We start from the raw sequence: 15,975 nt of genomic DNA on the forward strand, positions 1-15,975 counted from the left end.
GGGCTCTCAAGGTCTAGAATATAGAATCCGTTCATCAGAGGTGCACTACAATAGATCATATCATTTAAATAGACGGAACAACATTTGTTCTTTATTGTAAACGAAAATCCTTTCTTGTCCAAACAAGAAACTGAAATTATGTTCTTAGTCAAGGCAGGCACATAACAACAATCATCTAATTCTAGTACAAGCCCAGAGGGTAGAGATAGATAGTAAGTTCCTACAGCAATAGCAGCAACCCGTGCTCCATTGCCTACTCATAGGTCTACCTCACCCTTCGTCAATGCCCTGCTATTTCTCAGCGCTTGTACATTAGTACAAATGTGCGAAGCACATCCGATATCTAATACCCACGATGAAAAAATAAAGAGGTTGACTTCTATAACATGTATACCTGAAGTAGAAATCTTATTTCTCTTCTACTTAAGATCTTCCAGGTATTCTTTGGAGTTCCTCTTCTAGTGTCTTGCTTGTCCTTGATATAGGTGACAAAAATGTTCAACCATATCGTAAGCGCCCATCAACTCATGTTGCTTATGAAGCTCAGAGTTCATGGTCGCGAGCTTAAGACAGGACACATCTAATGCATCATCTTGATGCTTCTTGTAAGCATCTCGGTCTGCTCGCGTGGCAGTGGCAGGAGGAGCCTCCGGAGTGGGCTGCTCCAGAACGTACAGTTTACGTTCTTGGGTGAGAACTATTCTCAGGTTCCTGTACCAATCCAGGAAATTTGCTCCGTTGAGCTTGTCCTTCTTAAGGACAGAATGCAGAGAGAAGTTGTTCGTGTTTGACGTCATGGAAATTCTACAACAGAAATAAATGCAGAAATAAATATCATATTCTTTTAAATCATTTAATTAGGTCTTCAACTAAATGATGCTCCCACTGAATTCTATAATTCATGTGGGACAAGATCCACATCATACTAACCCTTGAGTTAGCTTTGGCTAATACGCCCAAGATTTAGTATGATCGGTAGGTAACGATTACCAATTACATCTCTATGAAACTCTTATTTATAGGATCATTATCCGCAGTTATATTAAAACTTGAGTTAGCTTTGGCTAATACGCCCAAGAATTAATATAAATGTGATTTATGTCCTATCTTTCCAACCGTTGGAAGAATGCCTATAGTTGTACTCGATCCAACTGAGTTAACTAGTTACTCAATCTAATTGAGTTGTACTCACCCATGCGTTGATAGGCGGGACCAAGATTGTCCCTCCGTACCCTACCAAGATAATATGTGTTGCTCTACTTTGGCAGATTCAACAACACATGTGATCGAGGTAGTGATAAGTATCACGACACGGTAGGCATTAGAGTTGACGTGATTTAGATCTAATCTAAACGTCGATGTTGTATCATATACTCGATATAGATCTAATCTAATCGATAGGGTGCATCTTGTACATGATGTAGATCAAATCTAATCGTAAGGGTGCATCTTGTGCACGATTTAGATCTAATCTTAATCGTTAGGTACTAATTAATTACTTAATTAAACATGCATCACATACACAAGTAATTAACTAAATTTTGTGATTATGCCATGGCCCTACTACGATCTTCTCAAGCCAATGAGAAGATCGGATGGTCAACCTAAGGTCAACAGCTTCTCAAGCTCCTTCCTTTGACCACCTCGTGTTGCTCGCGCCCTCCTCGTAACTCCGTCTCGAGTGGACCTTCCACCGCTTCAAAATTTACATTACAATTTTGAAACTTGAGTTACATTCGAGTATAAATCTAATTTACAACCAGAATATAAATAGGGAGGCACGACGCGCAGGTCGCGTATCAAATACAGCACACACAAACACATGACGGCACGTAGGCCGTATTATAAATTACAACACAAATCCAATCATATTAGGTCTTTTTGGGCCATGACTATCACAAAAATAATATATAATTTTAAATTATATATTTTTCATAATTTTCTGTAATTTTTCATAATTTTATAATTTTTATGAGTAAATTTTTCCCGGCGGTCCTGATTAGCGATTTCGGGCACAATCGCGGAGCAAATCCCCTTGCGGGGTTAGGGGAAGTACCCCTAACCGCGATCTAACTATCGCGAGTTGCTCCTAAGCGATCGTACAGCGCCTTAGCCCGTTGTCCCAAAAATTTTTGGGTCGAAACATTGCCGTAACGGAAAAATCTTCTCAGTAGTCGAAGCCTACAAGTGTCTAAACACTTGTGCTTCGCTTCTACGAGAAAAATACCCTATAAAACTATAAAAATCATGAAATTACAGAAATTCACAGAATGTTTATTTTTCATAAAAACCAAAATAAACTCGTATACGCCTTCGCACGTGGCTCTGATACCACTGTTGGATTTTTCGGGCCGCGAAAACCGCTTTTTCGCATCGCGGAAACCCCGAAACTCCCTAGCCAACGGATCCGTGCGAAGAGTATAGAACAAAATTTTACATGTACGAGTTTACTAACTAGATCTACTCTTAGATCTATATGTTTAGAAAATTACCCTTGATGCGTGCCCCTTTCGAATCCCGCTCGTCCAAGGAAGTGCCGGATCTTAAGATTGTCAACGTAGACAATCCTCTAGAAGTATCCACACGAACAAGATGTGTTCTCTAACACACAAGAATGGAGAAGAGAACACCACAAATGTGCTAGCACTTCTTGATGCTCTCGGATGGGATTGGAAGAAGAAGAAAGGAAAAGAAGAGAACACACTCCTCTAAAAAAATCTCTATGTGACTTTCACTAACCTTTCTTCTTGGATTAGACTCACTCTCCTTTCTTCTCCCTTGCTTGAAACCCACGACCAAGAGAAGAGAAGGAGCAAAAAGAGAGCTTGAGGAAGAAGATGATGTGAATGTGAGTGAATGAAAAATTCATTCTCATTCAAAATCAAAAAGGTAACCCCCATTCTCATTAAATGTGGCCATTAAAGAGAATAGATTTGTAACCCCCATGAGGTGGCACACTTTGATGATGTGGCACATCATCATTAGTCCTCCTAATGCCAAATCACTAATGATGTGGCAAATAGTCAAGTCAAACTTGACTCTTCCTCTTCCTCTCAAGTCAAGTCAAACTTGACTTAATCTCTCTCATGGTTGATCTAATCCAACCATTTAATTCAAGCCAATTTAATATAAAGAATCTAATTCATTTAATTAAATTGATTCAATGAGTCATAATCTAAATTAGACTCATTGAACACATGAATCAACTTGAGTCCAACTCAATTAGCCCAATTAGGATTACTCTTAATCCAATTTGATTCATCACATGAATCTAATCCTCTTGGTTCATCATATGAACCTAATCTCCATCCACTTGTTCTTTGTGTGTGACCCAATAGGTTCTTGTAACGTTGGCAATGCCCCTAAATCCATTTAGGACCATAAGTAATGAGCGGTATCTAGCAATACATCATTACTACCCAAGTTACAAGAATGTTGAGATCCAACATCACCTTGTGACTACTAATTGTGACTCCTCACAATATATGACAAGTGTCCTTCTATCCTAGACATCTAGATTGATTAATGTGAGGCATAGACTATGTCATCCTCTAATCAATCTAAATCTTGAACTCCAAGTAGACTCACTAAAATAAATGAGCTCAATATCTCATATTGACTCATTTGGGCATGGTCATGCACTTCGTGGTCTCACTCTATCAAGAATACCGATGTGTCTCCCGTCATATGGGAGGGATAGATCCCATCTACATCACTCACATCCTTCCGCATAATTTGTTACATACCCAGTAATCGCCTTTATAGTCCACCCAGTTACGGGTGGCGTTTGACGAAACCAAAGTACATAACTCCTTATGTAGGGAACCATGGTGACTTCAGGTCTAAGGACTAGTAGTCATACTAATAGCCACATGAGAAAGTATATGACACTCATATAACAATCCATGATACTTTCTTATGACGGTTCATTCAGTATACATTCTCTAATGCATACTCATGTGTCAACTTGATATCTCTATATCCATGACTTGTGAGATCAAGTCATCGAGTTGACCTACATGCTAGTCTTATTGCATTAACATTGTCCCTGAATGTTAATACTCGACTAGGAATGATTAAGAGTAGTGTTCCCTATATCATCTCACTATCGATTCAACCAATCGATTGATATAGGTAAGAACCTTCTACTCAAGGACGTTATTATACTTAGTTTATTTGGCACCAATACAAGTAAGTATAATAACCAAAAATCAAATGCCTTTATTTATATAGATATGTTACAACAAGTCCATAATACAATCATCAAATGATTGGCTCTAGGGCTCTAGCTAACACATATCCTTCTTCCTCTCGGCCTTCCTTGCACGACCATGTCCGGAACACGGCCTCAACAGCCTTCTTCTCTGGAATCAGTACACGACCGTGTCGAATGACACGGCCAGTGCAGGCTTTTACACTGGTTTCTTCACACAGCCGTGTGTGAAACACGGCCGAGAAGCTCTCCTCCTCTGGATTCTCCTCCTTTCTAGCTCCTCCCATATTCCCATACCTATGAAGAAGTCATGGCCAGCTCATGGAAGTGAAATTTCAACCTGAAAATAAAACAAAAACCAAGTAAAACACTACTAAAGAAAATTTGAAACATAGAACAGGACTTAACCAAAAAGAAACCCTTGGGTTGCCTCCCAAGAAGTGCTTTTTTAAGGTCTTTAGCTCGACCAATCTAATTACTCCCCCCTTTTCCTTGCCCTTGGAGGGCAGACATATTTGTCATTTTTGTTGGGAGGTATCCTCCCAACATCTTCCACCACATAGTTTTCTTCATTTGGTGGCCTCCCATGAGGATGGAAATTCCATTCCTCCAATTTGTAAATGCTTGTCCTGCTACAAGCACTCAAGAGAGAAGAGACATGGTTAGAGGCTTTAGATAAATTATATTCCAACCGTTCCTTACCGATTATCAAAGAAAGTTTATGATTTTTAACATCTATAATAGCTCCTGCTGTAGCAAGGAATGGTCTTCCCAATTTGATAGGGATTTGGGTCCTCCTCCATGTCTAGCACAACGAAATCGGTGGGAATTATACTCCCACCTACTTCTACCGGCACATCTTCCATAATACTCATAGGGTACCTGCATGAGTGATCAGCAAGTTGTAGTGTCATGGTAGTAAGTTTAAAGTTTTTGAGACCTAACTTATTACAAATAGAATAAGGAATGAGGCTAACACTTGCCCCCAAATCGCAAAAAACTTTTTCAATAAATTCAGTTCCTATATTGCAAGGAATATAAAAGCTTCCAGGGTCCTTCAACTTTGGGGAAGTGTTCTTTCCCAAAAGAGCGATGCATTCCTCTGTAAGCGCAATGGTCTCAATATCTCCTTTCCTCCTCTTATTTGACATGATGTCCTTCAAGAATTTGGCAAATTTGGGCATCTGAAGGATTGCATCAATGAGTGGTACTTCAACACATATTTCTTTCACCTTCTCCAAGAATTTGCCAAACTCTTCATCTTTCTTTAACATAATCAATCTTTGAGGAAAAGGGACTGCTATACTTTGATGGTTGAGTGGAAGAGTCTCTTCAACCTTAATGGCACTCTCCTCATCAACTTGAATCTGATTTGGTGATGGAGGAGAGAGCTCTTCTTCATTGTGCATCCCTTTTGGAGCAGTCACTTGGGGATCTCCCAAGGTCCGTCCACTCCTAAGCTCAATTCTATTACAGTGTTCCATGGAATTAACATCAGGCTTTCCAGATAATTGTCCTGGTGCTCTAGAAGATGAGGAAGCTAGTTGGGCAATCTGACTTTCCAAAATCTTTTGATGTCTATCAGAATTATCCATTCTCTGAGTAAGCTTTAAAATGTCTTGTTTCATTTCGTTCTGAGCTTGTTTCATTTCATTTTGAATGGACATAATTTCTTCAAACATCTTTTCAATTTTGGACATAGGAAAGCCTTGAGAAGATTGTTGCTAAAAATTTTGTTGCCCGGATTGAAAATTAGGCCTTGTCCCCATGGATGGTCCTTGATCTTGGTTATTTCTATAAGAGAAATTAGGATGACTCTTCCATCCAGGGTTGTAGGTATTTGAGTAGGGGTTGTTCTGCCTCTGATTGAAACTCATGATTGCATCACATTGCTTTAATTGATTGATTTGTGCAATTATAGCCCCCAATGGACACGAGTCACTTAGATGTTCAGAACTTCCACATACTTCACAAGAAGCAACAATGGCATTGGCTGTACTCGAGCTAGCTCCCATATTCTCAAATTTTTTTTGTAAGAGCATCCAGTTTTGCAGCCAATAAAGTCACTACATCAACATTAAATTTTCCTGATGCTTTTGTTATTGGGTTCATACAAGAATAGCCACCACTTCTTTCATTAGCCCATTGATGGTGGTTTTGTGCTACACTCTCAATTATCTTCTCGGCTTCATCTAAACTCTTATTCATAAGTGCCCCTCCAGCAGCTGAATTAAGGGACACTTTTGTGTGATAGTTGATGTCGTTATAAAATGTGTGTAGCACTAATCATCTTTCCAAACCATGGTGTGGGCATTGTCTGAGCATGCTATTGTATCTATCTCATGCTTCAAATAAAGATTTTGAGTTCGCTTGTTTGAAGCTTGCAATAAGATTCCTCATATGAGCTGTTTTACTAGGGGGATAGAATTTGTCAAGAAATTGTTGCTCGCATTGCTCCCATGTGGTGATGCTATTTGGAGCCAAAGAATTCAACCATTGATTGGCTCTATCTCTCAAAGAAAACCCAAACAATAGTAGACACACTGCCTCTGAAGGAACACCATTCATTTTCATTGTACCACATATTTCATAGAAGACCTCAAAGTGTTGATTTGGGTCTTCATGCGGTCCTCCACCAAATTGATTTTACTGCACCATAGATATGATTGCAGGCTTGATCTCAAAATTATTTGCCTCAACTGAAGGCCTTGAAATACTAGATCGAAAACCCCTAGCATAAGGTGCTTCATAATCCTTTAGTGGTCTGTTTGCCATAATAGAATGTTCTTGTTCTTCTTGTTGTCTTTGTAGAATTTTTCTTCTATGAAATATTCTGTCTATCTCAGGGTCTAGAGGAAGAAGTTCTCCTGCAAAGTTAGATCTTCCCATACACAAGAACAAGATGGAAAGATATGTTTACAAAAGAAAGAGACAGTAAATCAAAAGAAAATAGAGAAAAGTTAGACAAAGAATGTTAGAATCAAAAATGCAGAATTAGAATTACAACAGAAAGAAATTGACAAGAATATTATACAAGAAATGAAAAACTTATAAAAACAGAATTCTAACAATTAGTTACAACTATGCAAATGAAAAGAAAAGTTATGTCTAGTCTAACTCAATTGATAATTCCTAATATTATAGTGTAGTCCCCGGCAACGGCGCCAAAAACTTGTTGACCTCCGCAAGTGTACAGAAATGTCGCAACTAATATAAAAGATTATCGTATCCACAGGGACTAGAATAAACACTAGAAATGTTTCAACACGAGTTAGCTAAACAACTAATCAATTGGTTTCCAAAAGCTAAATGTAACTAATGAAAAGTAAACATAGAAATGAGAGATCAACAAACAAGATTATGGGCTATGATAAAGGAATGTTCTAGGATGTTTTGGTTTCTTTGTAGACTCCTCAATGTAAATGATCTACCAAATCCTATTTCTCAATTGTCCAACATTTATAGAAAGTTGTCGGTTCTCTCTTGCAATAGACAACCGGCTTAGGACTGAAATCTATACCTAAATGTGATCAATTAGATATGAACTTATGTTGTCCTTACATGGGCATGTTCATGTCACGAAGATCCCTCAGATAATCAACACAAAGATCATACTTCTCAACCCATAAGATATAAAGATAAATCCCTAAATCTATCCAACCCTCTTGAATTATCCTATTTTTCCCTAAATCTTATCCCTCAAACGTCCTTACACGGGCTTGCACCTTTCGCGTGCTTCCCTCAGAAAATCGAGTGGGAGATAATCTCTACAAGATCCATAGGACATTCAAACAATCAATCAAGAATGTGAATTAGGTCTACATCACAACAATTCATTCAAGATTGAATTGATACAAACAAGACAATATCATAGAAACAAGGAAATGGCAAATCCACAAGAGTTTACATCAATTCATCATACAAATACTCCCTCCATCCTAAAACAAAGAGATCTACTCCATGAATCGAAGAGAGAAATCTGAAAATACAAAGATTACAAGCATTTCTTTGATCCCCAACCCAAGAAGTGGAGAGAAAGAAAACTTATCTAAGATGAAGCTTGGTCTTCGGATCCAATCCACGCTCCCGGAGTCGAATCCGTTGAAGATCTTCCTTTAGATCGCCCATAAATCCTCCCAAGATTGGAAGGAAAGACCCAAATCTCGCTTTCTGCCAAAGGGGAGAAGATCCCCTTTCAAATCAAGAAGAAGGGCTTATACAAAGGTGAGTTTTGGGTGCCACACGGCCTCGTGGCACGGCCGTGTGAGGTTCACACGGCTTGCTCCACTCTCTTCTCTGCCGACCTCACACGGCCGTGTGAGGTACATGGCCGTGTCTTGCCTCTATCAATGCCCCCCTTTGCACGGCCGTGTAGATCCACACGGCCTGCACTGCCTTCACCTCTGGAAACCTAGCACGGTCGTGTGGTGCACACGGCCAAAACTCTCTTGCTCTCAGGAAACCTCACACGGTCGTGTAGCGCACACGGCCGAGGCTTCTCTTGTCTCTGGAAAATTGACATGGTCGTATGGTGTACACGGCCCAGGCTTCCTTAGGCTTCAAAACTTGGCACGGCTGTGTGAGGTTCACACGGCCATATCATCTTCCTTCTCTGGTGTAGCTACACAGTCTCTCATCCTTACACGGCCTGAGCAACCCCCTATGGCAGGGTCGTGTAGGGTTCAAGTGTCATGGCTTCCTCCATCGTTTTGCTTGCAGATTTGTCCTCAAACATGCATCTTTCATCAGATTCGACTCTTGCGTACAAAAAATGCACAAAAGAAGATCTCCGAGCAAAGAGAGTAAATATGCTAAAAAGGAAAGCTGAAAGTATGAAAATGCATAGATCAAGCATGCTCAAAGTATGTGAATGTGCGTCAAAACATGCTAATAAGTGTATACAATCTACGCACATCAGTTATCATCGGAGCAACTTTTAGGCGTCAAAGAGGCATTTTCTGAGTAGCACACAGAAATAGAAGTTGTTTGAAATGTAGTGTTTTAGCCTTTGGTCGAAGCCTCCTTATATATCCCATTCTGGGAGCTTGGACCACCCCGGGCGCCCAGACCGTGATGTAGGCCCATCCAATCAACGCGCTCCAGCTTGGCGACCAAATAAACTTCAGTGTTCCGGACGCTCAGACTAGCTCTAGGCACCTAAATCTCGAAGGTGCCTACCCAAGCACCTCGCCCAGGCGAAAGCTTCCCTAGCGCCCGAGTAGCTCCGAGAGCCCGGACTCTGGGCACCTGAACTCCACCAGGCGCTCCGACCACCAATTTCTAGTACCTCAATTTCTTAAAAAACAAGGTTAGTTCATGCAATAATATATAACGAAATATAAGTTTTGACAGTCTTCAGAATGTCTGGTCTTGATTTTGAGTCTCGCTAAAACTCTTGGTCAGATCGATGTCTAGGCGCTCCGACCACCAATTTCTAGTACCTCAATTTCTTAAAAAACAAGGTTAGTTCATGCAATAATATATAACGAAATATAAGTTTTGACAGTCTTCAGAATGTCTGGTCTTGATTTTGAGTCTCGCTAAAACTCTTGGTCAGATCGATGTCTACCCTTTTTAGGGAACGCATCCTCACCTACTCTTCTCAAGAGAAATTATCTTTTGTCAGATCGGTCCTTCAGACCATCTGGACTTTTGATTAGTGTCCGAGACTTTAGGACTTCATGCTGAACGTCCGCTCCACGCCTTGTTCAGACTTTTACTTGGTCCGCGACCCCCAAGATTTTCACCTAAAGTCCTTGACTCTAGGATTTTACCTAAAGTCTTTGACCTGCTAAAACTTCTCCCAGTCCCCCGGACCAGGACTTCGTTGCCTAACCACAGCTAGGACTTGCCATAACCTAGAGTTACCACCCCCAAAACCTAGGGTTACCTCCCCCTAGGGTTTTCCACCTGCCTAGAATCCACTAGGACTTTTGCCTAAGAACACTTAGGACTTTCCTGTAAACTCATTCACACTTGTTAGACAACAAGTAATCTTAACTTTGAACCCATTGCCATTATCAAAATACATGTTCGATCGTTTGGTGCTCCATACACCAACAACATGACCCTTTGGAGGGTGATGAGAATGTTTTTGGGGGCAAGGAAGGTGAATGCGGTAGCTTTTGGGGATTTCATATTGAAGGTGAAGCACCTCTTAATTATAATTGTCAAAATCTGAACAAGTAAAAGTATTCCAAGAAGTAAAAAATTCTTGTGCCATGAAGGAGTGTAGGGGAAACAAAAAGGAAGTAGAAGAGGAACTAACTGATTGAAAGGAAGAAAGATATGCCAATAAAAAGCGTTGGAGAGAAGGTCGAAGAAGACAAAGCGCAAGGTGATTTGTTTCTACATCACTTAGGGTTTTTAAGTATAAGCCACGAGACTAGTCCCCATCACAACCGTTTGATCAAAATAGTATGCTCATTAAAGACTGTTAATTTACAAAGAGAGAAGTGTCATTGATATGTATGAAAAGACGTGTGTCAACTTTTGCTTCAAAGAATGTGTTAGTGGAACACGTGGCGTTCACTTATAAATAAGCATTTATGATGGATAAGATAGCTAAATCATTACACTGAAAAATGTCTTTTCGTGTATCAGTGGTATACTACCAGGCACCTTGATCCTTTGACATGCATTTTTTCAAAAAATATCACAAAAAGTATAGCATCAGTGGGCAAACGAGCCTGAACTCCACCAGGCGCTCGGACCACCAATTTCTAGTACCTCAATTTCTTACAAAACAAGGTTAGTTCATGCAGTAATATATAACAAAATATAAGTTTTGATAGTCTTCAGACTGTCTGGTCTTGATTTTGAGTTTCTCTAAAACTCTAGGTAAGACTGACGCCTACTGTTCCCTTTTTAGGGAACACATCCTCACCTACTCTTCTTAGGAGAAATTACCTTTTGCCATATCGGTCCTCCAGACCATCTGGACTTTTGCTTAGCGTCCAAGACTTCAGGACTTCATGCTGAACGTCCGCTCTACGCCTTGTCCAGACTTTTACTTAGTCCGTGACCCTCAGGATTTTCACCTAAAGTCCTCGACTCTAACATTTTACCTAAAGTGTTTGACCCGCTAAAACTTCGCCCAGTCCCCCGGTCCAGGACTTCATTGCTTAACCACAGTTAGGACTTGCCATAACCTAGAGTTACCAACCCCTAAGATCTAGGGTTACCTCCCCCTAGGGTTTTCCACCTACCTAGAATCCACTAGGACTTTTGCCTAAGAACACTTAAGACTTTCCTGCAAACTCATTCACACTTGTTAGACAACAAGTAATCTTAACTTTGAACCATTTTCTATTATCAAAATACATGTTCGATCGTTTGGTGCTCCCTACACCAACAACATGACCCTTCAGAGGGTGATGAGAGCATTCTTGGGGGCAAGGAAGGTGAATGCGGTAGCTTTTGGGGATTTCATATTGAAGGTGAAGCACCTCTCGATTATAATTGTCAAAATCTGAATGAGTAAAAGTATTCCAGGAAGTAAAAAATTCTTGTGCAATGAAGGAGTGTAGGGGAAACAAAAAGGAAGCAGAAGAGGAACTAATTGATTGAAAGGAAGAAAGATACACCAATAAAAAGCATTGGAGAGAAGGTCGAAGAAGACAAAGTGCAAGGTGATTTGTTTCTACATCACTTAGGGTTTTTAAGTATAAGCCACGAGACTAGGCCCCATCACAACCATTTGATCAAAATAGTATGCTCATTAAAGACTGTTAATTTACAAATAGAGAAGTGTCATTGATATGTACGAAAAGACGTGTGTCAACCTTTTCTTCAAAGAATGTGTTAGTGGATCATGTGGCGTTTACCCATAAATGAGCATTTATGATGGATAGATAGCTAAATCATTACACTGAAAAATGTCTTTTCGTGTATCAGTGGTATACTACTAGGCACCTTGATCCTCTGACATGCATTTTTTCAAAAAATATCACAAAAAGCATAGCATCGGTGGGCAAATGGGAGCACGTCCTCTCTGTCGGATCAATAAGTTGGCCGGACGAGCAAATATAGGACTCGGGTCTAGTCAGTCAACTACAAGTCTCCTTCAACTAGACTTGAAGGGAAGTCTAGTGATACAGGATGTTATACACAGACCCCGGGAAAACGTGGCGATCAAAGTTAAGGTGAGATGGTAGTCAAAGTCAAGGAAAGGTAGTAGTCAAAAGGTCACTCTCAATAGGACTTCGTCCCTCGTCTAGCACTAAGGTCCTCGGTACAAGGATGGCCAGTCCATTAGCCGATCGGCCCTAAGGAACCCAATGTTCTAGGCCTATGCTAAGACGTCTATTATATATTCAATCGGCTATTAGTCGAACGGGTTTAAGCGATAGTCGGTCTACCACGAGGCTGGTCAGTCATATGACAAGTCAAATTTTAGGGAATTAGCCTCCCTCTCTCAGTATGTCCTTCAGCATATGTTTGTTTGATCCAATAGCAATTTAGTAATAGTTTCGGTCAGATTGATATATCTTAGAGTGCCCGTCTCTCATATATACATGAAGGTGTAAAGTCATTCTCCTTATAAACTCGGTTGGGCTTCCAAATCTTAGGTTATTAAGAGGCATCTCCTATCCTATGGACGATCGATTTAAAGTACCGATCGGATCTCTTGGGACTCGATTCCCCATCAGAGGCAACCAGCATATGTCCAATTGCTCATAAAACTGACTAGATCTAGAGAATTGAGCTTCATATTGCTCCAATATCATATTTTCATCATTGCATGGTGCATCGCTGAGCGGCTTAAAGATAGGCAACTATATACTCCATTCGAGATATACTTAGGAGAGAACACCATCAGAGAATTTCAACAACCTGTCAGAAAACAATAACCGCTTGTTAGAGGGGTGCGGATCTTCTGGACCAGGAATTTCTAGTCCTCTCCTGGACCACACAAGTAGTATAAAACTCTCCTTCACGTGCAAAGCACGTGCACGCGCCAACACCCAAAAAAACCCTAGCCTCTTCCAACTCCAGCGTCGCCTCCCTCCCTCCACCGCCGCTTCCCTCCCAGGTCCTCCGAATGCTCGGAAACGGCCGCTGTGAGGAGACGTGCATCGACGGATCGAAGTGCCTCTGTCACATCCGCGGCAAGATGCACAAGAAGGTCTGGAACGCCGCAGGGGACATCATCCTCGTCGGCCTCCAAGACTACCAGGACGACAACGCGGACATCGTCTTCAAGTATATGCCTGACGAGGCCCGTCTCCTTAAGGCCTACGGTGAGCTCCCTGAGAACATCCGCCTCAACGAGGGCATCGGAGGGCTCGACGAGGAGGACGAGGGTGGTGCCGATGACTACATCGAGTGCGAGGATGAAGATATTGACAAGATCTAAGGTAGCCGTGTTCTCTCCTATCTGTTGATGAGATTTTCCTTATAGTCGTCTTAAATCCGCTTCTGGGAATTGGGAAATAACATATGTGTATGCTGTTAAGGTCTTGATTTCTGTGATAGTTGTCGGTCTTGAATAAGGTTATAGTTCTTGTTTGATGTGATGAATGGTGCTTGTATTTCACTCTAGTGGGCTGTAAAAATAACATCTTTGAACATCTTTAGTTTGATTGTTGCTATACCCTTTTGAACAATGCCGCAGATTTTCTCTGGCGGTGCCGTCGGTGTCAGCTACGACTACACCACCGTCGTGGTCGATAGCCTCGCTGAGAAGAAGCCTCTACCGGAGAAAGGCCGGTTCTTGGAGCCGGTGTTGCAAGCAGGGCTGTCGATGAAAATTTTGAGGGCGGCGGAGCGCAATGGCCGCCTTCTTCCTCCTTTGCCACCCCAGTGGACCAATCCTCCTCCGCCAATGTCGGGCGTTGATAGCCTCGCCATGAGGAAGCGTCTTCCAAAGTGACGCCAACTAACGGAGGCGACTGTGCAAGCGGAGCCAACGGCGGAAGAGGCAAGCGGCCGCCTTCTTCCGCTGCCAATGCAACATCTTTTTTCTGGCGTCGTCGTCATCGATGCTGGCTACGACCACGGTGTCGCCGTGGTCATAGCCAGCCTCGCGGCGAGGAAGCCTAAGCTGAAGCGAGGCCGGTTTTTGGAGGCGGTGATGCAAGCGGGGTCGACACAGAAAAATTTGATCGTGGCGGAGCACAGTGGCCACCTTCTTCCGCCGCTGCCGCACTCGAGGATTACTCCTCCGACACCGCCATTATTGCTTCAGGTTCAAGTTCCCGGTGGGAATTGGACCGACGGTCTGGTTCGTGGTTCGCTTCCGATGTAGAGTCTAGTTCGCGGTTCATAATTAGATCAATATTTTAAAATCGATTTAGGAAATTAATCACTTCGATGCGATTTATTTGCTACGATTTTGAGGATAATTAGGGACAAATTGTTTCTTTGTCTCCGAAGAAAACCTTTTCACAGAAATTTAATCAAGAATTTTACTTTGGTGATTCTTGTTGGACGCTATCTGAAATTACGAGAGACTGAGAGCACAAAGATTTTTAAAGCTAATGCTTTAACCACAGTGAAGATGAATAAAAAGACAGTAGCAGAAGGTCGTTATTGCACTAAAACAGACCAACATTAGATCTCATGGTAGATTAAGACACCAAATGATGTCTATCATAATGCTTAACACAAATTGTACTGAGCTTTATTTGGACGCAAGAAACTAGCTAACTAACTACTAGCTTAATTGGGAGGGAAGAAGATTTCATCGGAAGTCCTTTTAGATCTGAACAACTTCTCTAGCTCAGGGGTGGTGTCGAACGCAGCTTGCAACACCTCCGAGGACATCGCCTTCCACACAGAAGTCTTTCCGGCTAAATGAGTGAACACAGGGCTGCAAAGTTGCATAAAAACAGGTGGATGTTAGATGATATCGAATTTGTTTCTTTTAAGAAGATGGGGGTGTTGAGAGAGAAATATACTTAGGTGTGGATATGATAGAGAACCACTCCATTCCATCAGCATCAGTAATCTTTGATACAACAAAGAACCTTGGCACGATGAAGAGATAACCAACCTTCACATGTGTCTTGAGAACACACTTGCCGTCGACCCCGACCACCTGAACATGACCGCTGCCTCTAACGATATAAGTCACCTGGTAAGCTGAATCACAAGAGAATCCAGGAGAACACATGGCATGGCCATTGATCCTCACGAGATCAGCACCAAGGCCAACCTGTCCGACCAGTGGAAGATTCTTAGTGTCCAGGACTACAACACATCCACCGTTCTTGATGTCCACGTCTAGAGGCATTTCCTCGCAGTTGAGGACTATGCGCTCTTTATCCTTCGGTGAAGGTTCAAGCATTGCTTGGCCATCCTTAACCTTGACAATACCAGAATTGGTTTGGCTGCTGACAAGGTTCATTGCCTCATCTTCAGTAAGGTCCCAAGCATGACTAACAAATTCAGTACTGAAGCCTGTGAAGATGCCATTGGTGTCAGTGATGGGGAAATTGGTGAATTGCCCAGCCTTGTGGCCCTTCGAAGTGTCCCCGAGGAAGAGTACCACAAGTTCAGTGTCATTGGGAGTGAACCACCAGGTCACAACTCCAAAAGGAAGGGCAATAGCATTGCCCTTCTTTATCGCAATTACCTTCTCTTTTGTAGCCTCTGGAAGCACCATGCCAAAAGTTCCAATACCTGTTAATCAAAAACATATTAGGCCAAATAACTTCTAGTATCATTCAAGTACTTCCTTGCATCGAAAACATATTAGGCATGATTGACTGCGATGTGCTGGGTTAGTTCAGTTATATGATGACAGATGCTAGCTTTCA

At 41.7% G+C, this 15,975-nt stretch overlaps 2 protein-coding genes across 2 annotated transcripts; one reads left to right on the forward strand and one right to left on the reverse strand.

Annotated features, from left to right (window-relative positions):
• Positions 1-13,219: 13,219 nt before the first annotated feature.
• On the forward strand, positions 13,220-13,805 carry LOC122003562 (eukaryotic translation initiation factor 1A-like). Its single transcript, XM_042558658.1, has one exon. The coding sequence runs from the start codon at positions 13,257-13,259 to the stop codon at positions 13,569-13,571; it is 315 nt and encodes a 104-aa protein (XP_042414592.1). The 5' UTR covers positions 13,220-13,256; the 3' UTR covers positions 13,572-13,805.
• Positions 13,806-14,875: 1,070 nt separating this feature from the next.
• On the reverse strand, positions 14,876-15,918 carry LOC122004162 (11S globulin seed storage protein 2-like). Its single transcript, XM_042559088.1, has 3 exons — positions 15,891-15,918; positions 15,115-15,838; positions 14,876-15,026 (listed from the first exon to the last, which is right to left on the reverse strand). Exons 1-3 carry the CDS (start codon positions 15,916-15,918, stop codon positions 14,876-14,878), a joined length of 903 nt encoding a protein of 300 aa, XP_042415022.1.
• Positions 15,919-15,975: the final 57 nt, after the last annotated feature.

Source organism: Zingiber officinale, chromosome 7B (genome assembly GCF_018446385.1).
Source record: "Zingiber officinale cultivar Zhangliang chromosome 7B, Zo_v1.1, whole genome shotgun sequence".
Classification (NCBI taxonomy): Eukaryota; Viridiplantae; Streptophyta; class Magnoliopsida; order Zingiberales; family Zingiberaceae; genus Zingiber; species Zingiber officinale.

What these genes read in the sequence shown, in the direction of transcription:
- LOC122003562 (XM_042558658.1), top strand. Translation starts at nt 13,257, where the DNA reads ATGCTCGGAAACGGCCGCTGTGAGGAGACGTGCATCGACGGATCGAAG.
- LOC122004162 (XM_042559088.1), bottom strand. Translation starts at nt 15,918, where the DNA reads ATGCCTAATATGTTTTCGATGCAAGGAA. An exon ending in TATGTTTTCGATGCAAGGAA is followed by an intron (nt 15,839 to 15,890) that starts GTACTTGAATGA and finishes TTTGATTAACAG; the next exon opens with GTATTGGAACTTTTGGCATG. An exon ending in TCTATCATATCCACACCTAA is followed by an intron (nt 15,027 to 15,114) that starts GTATATTTCTCT and finishes GCAACTTTGCAG; the next exon opens with CCCTGTGTTCACTCATTTAG.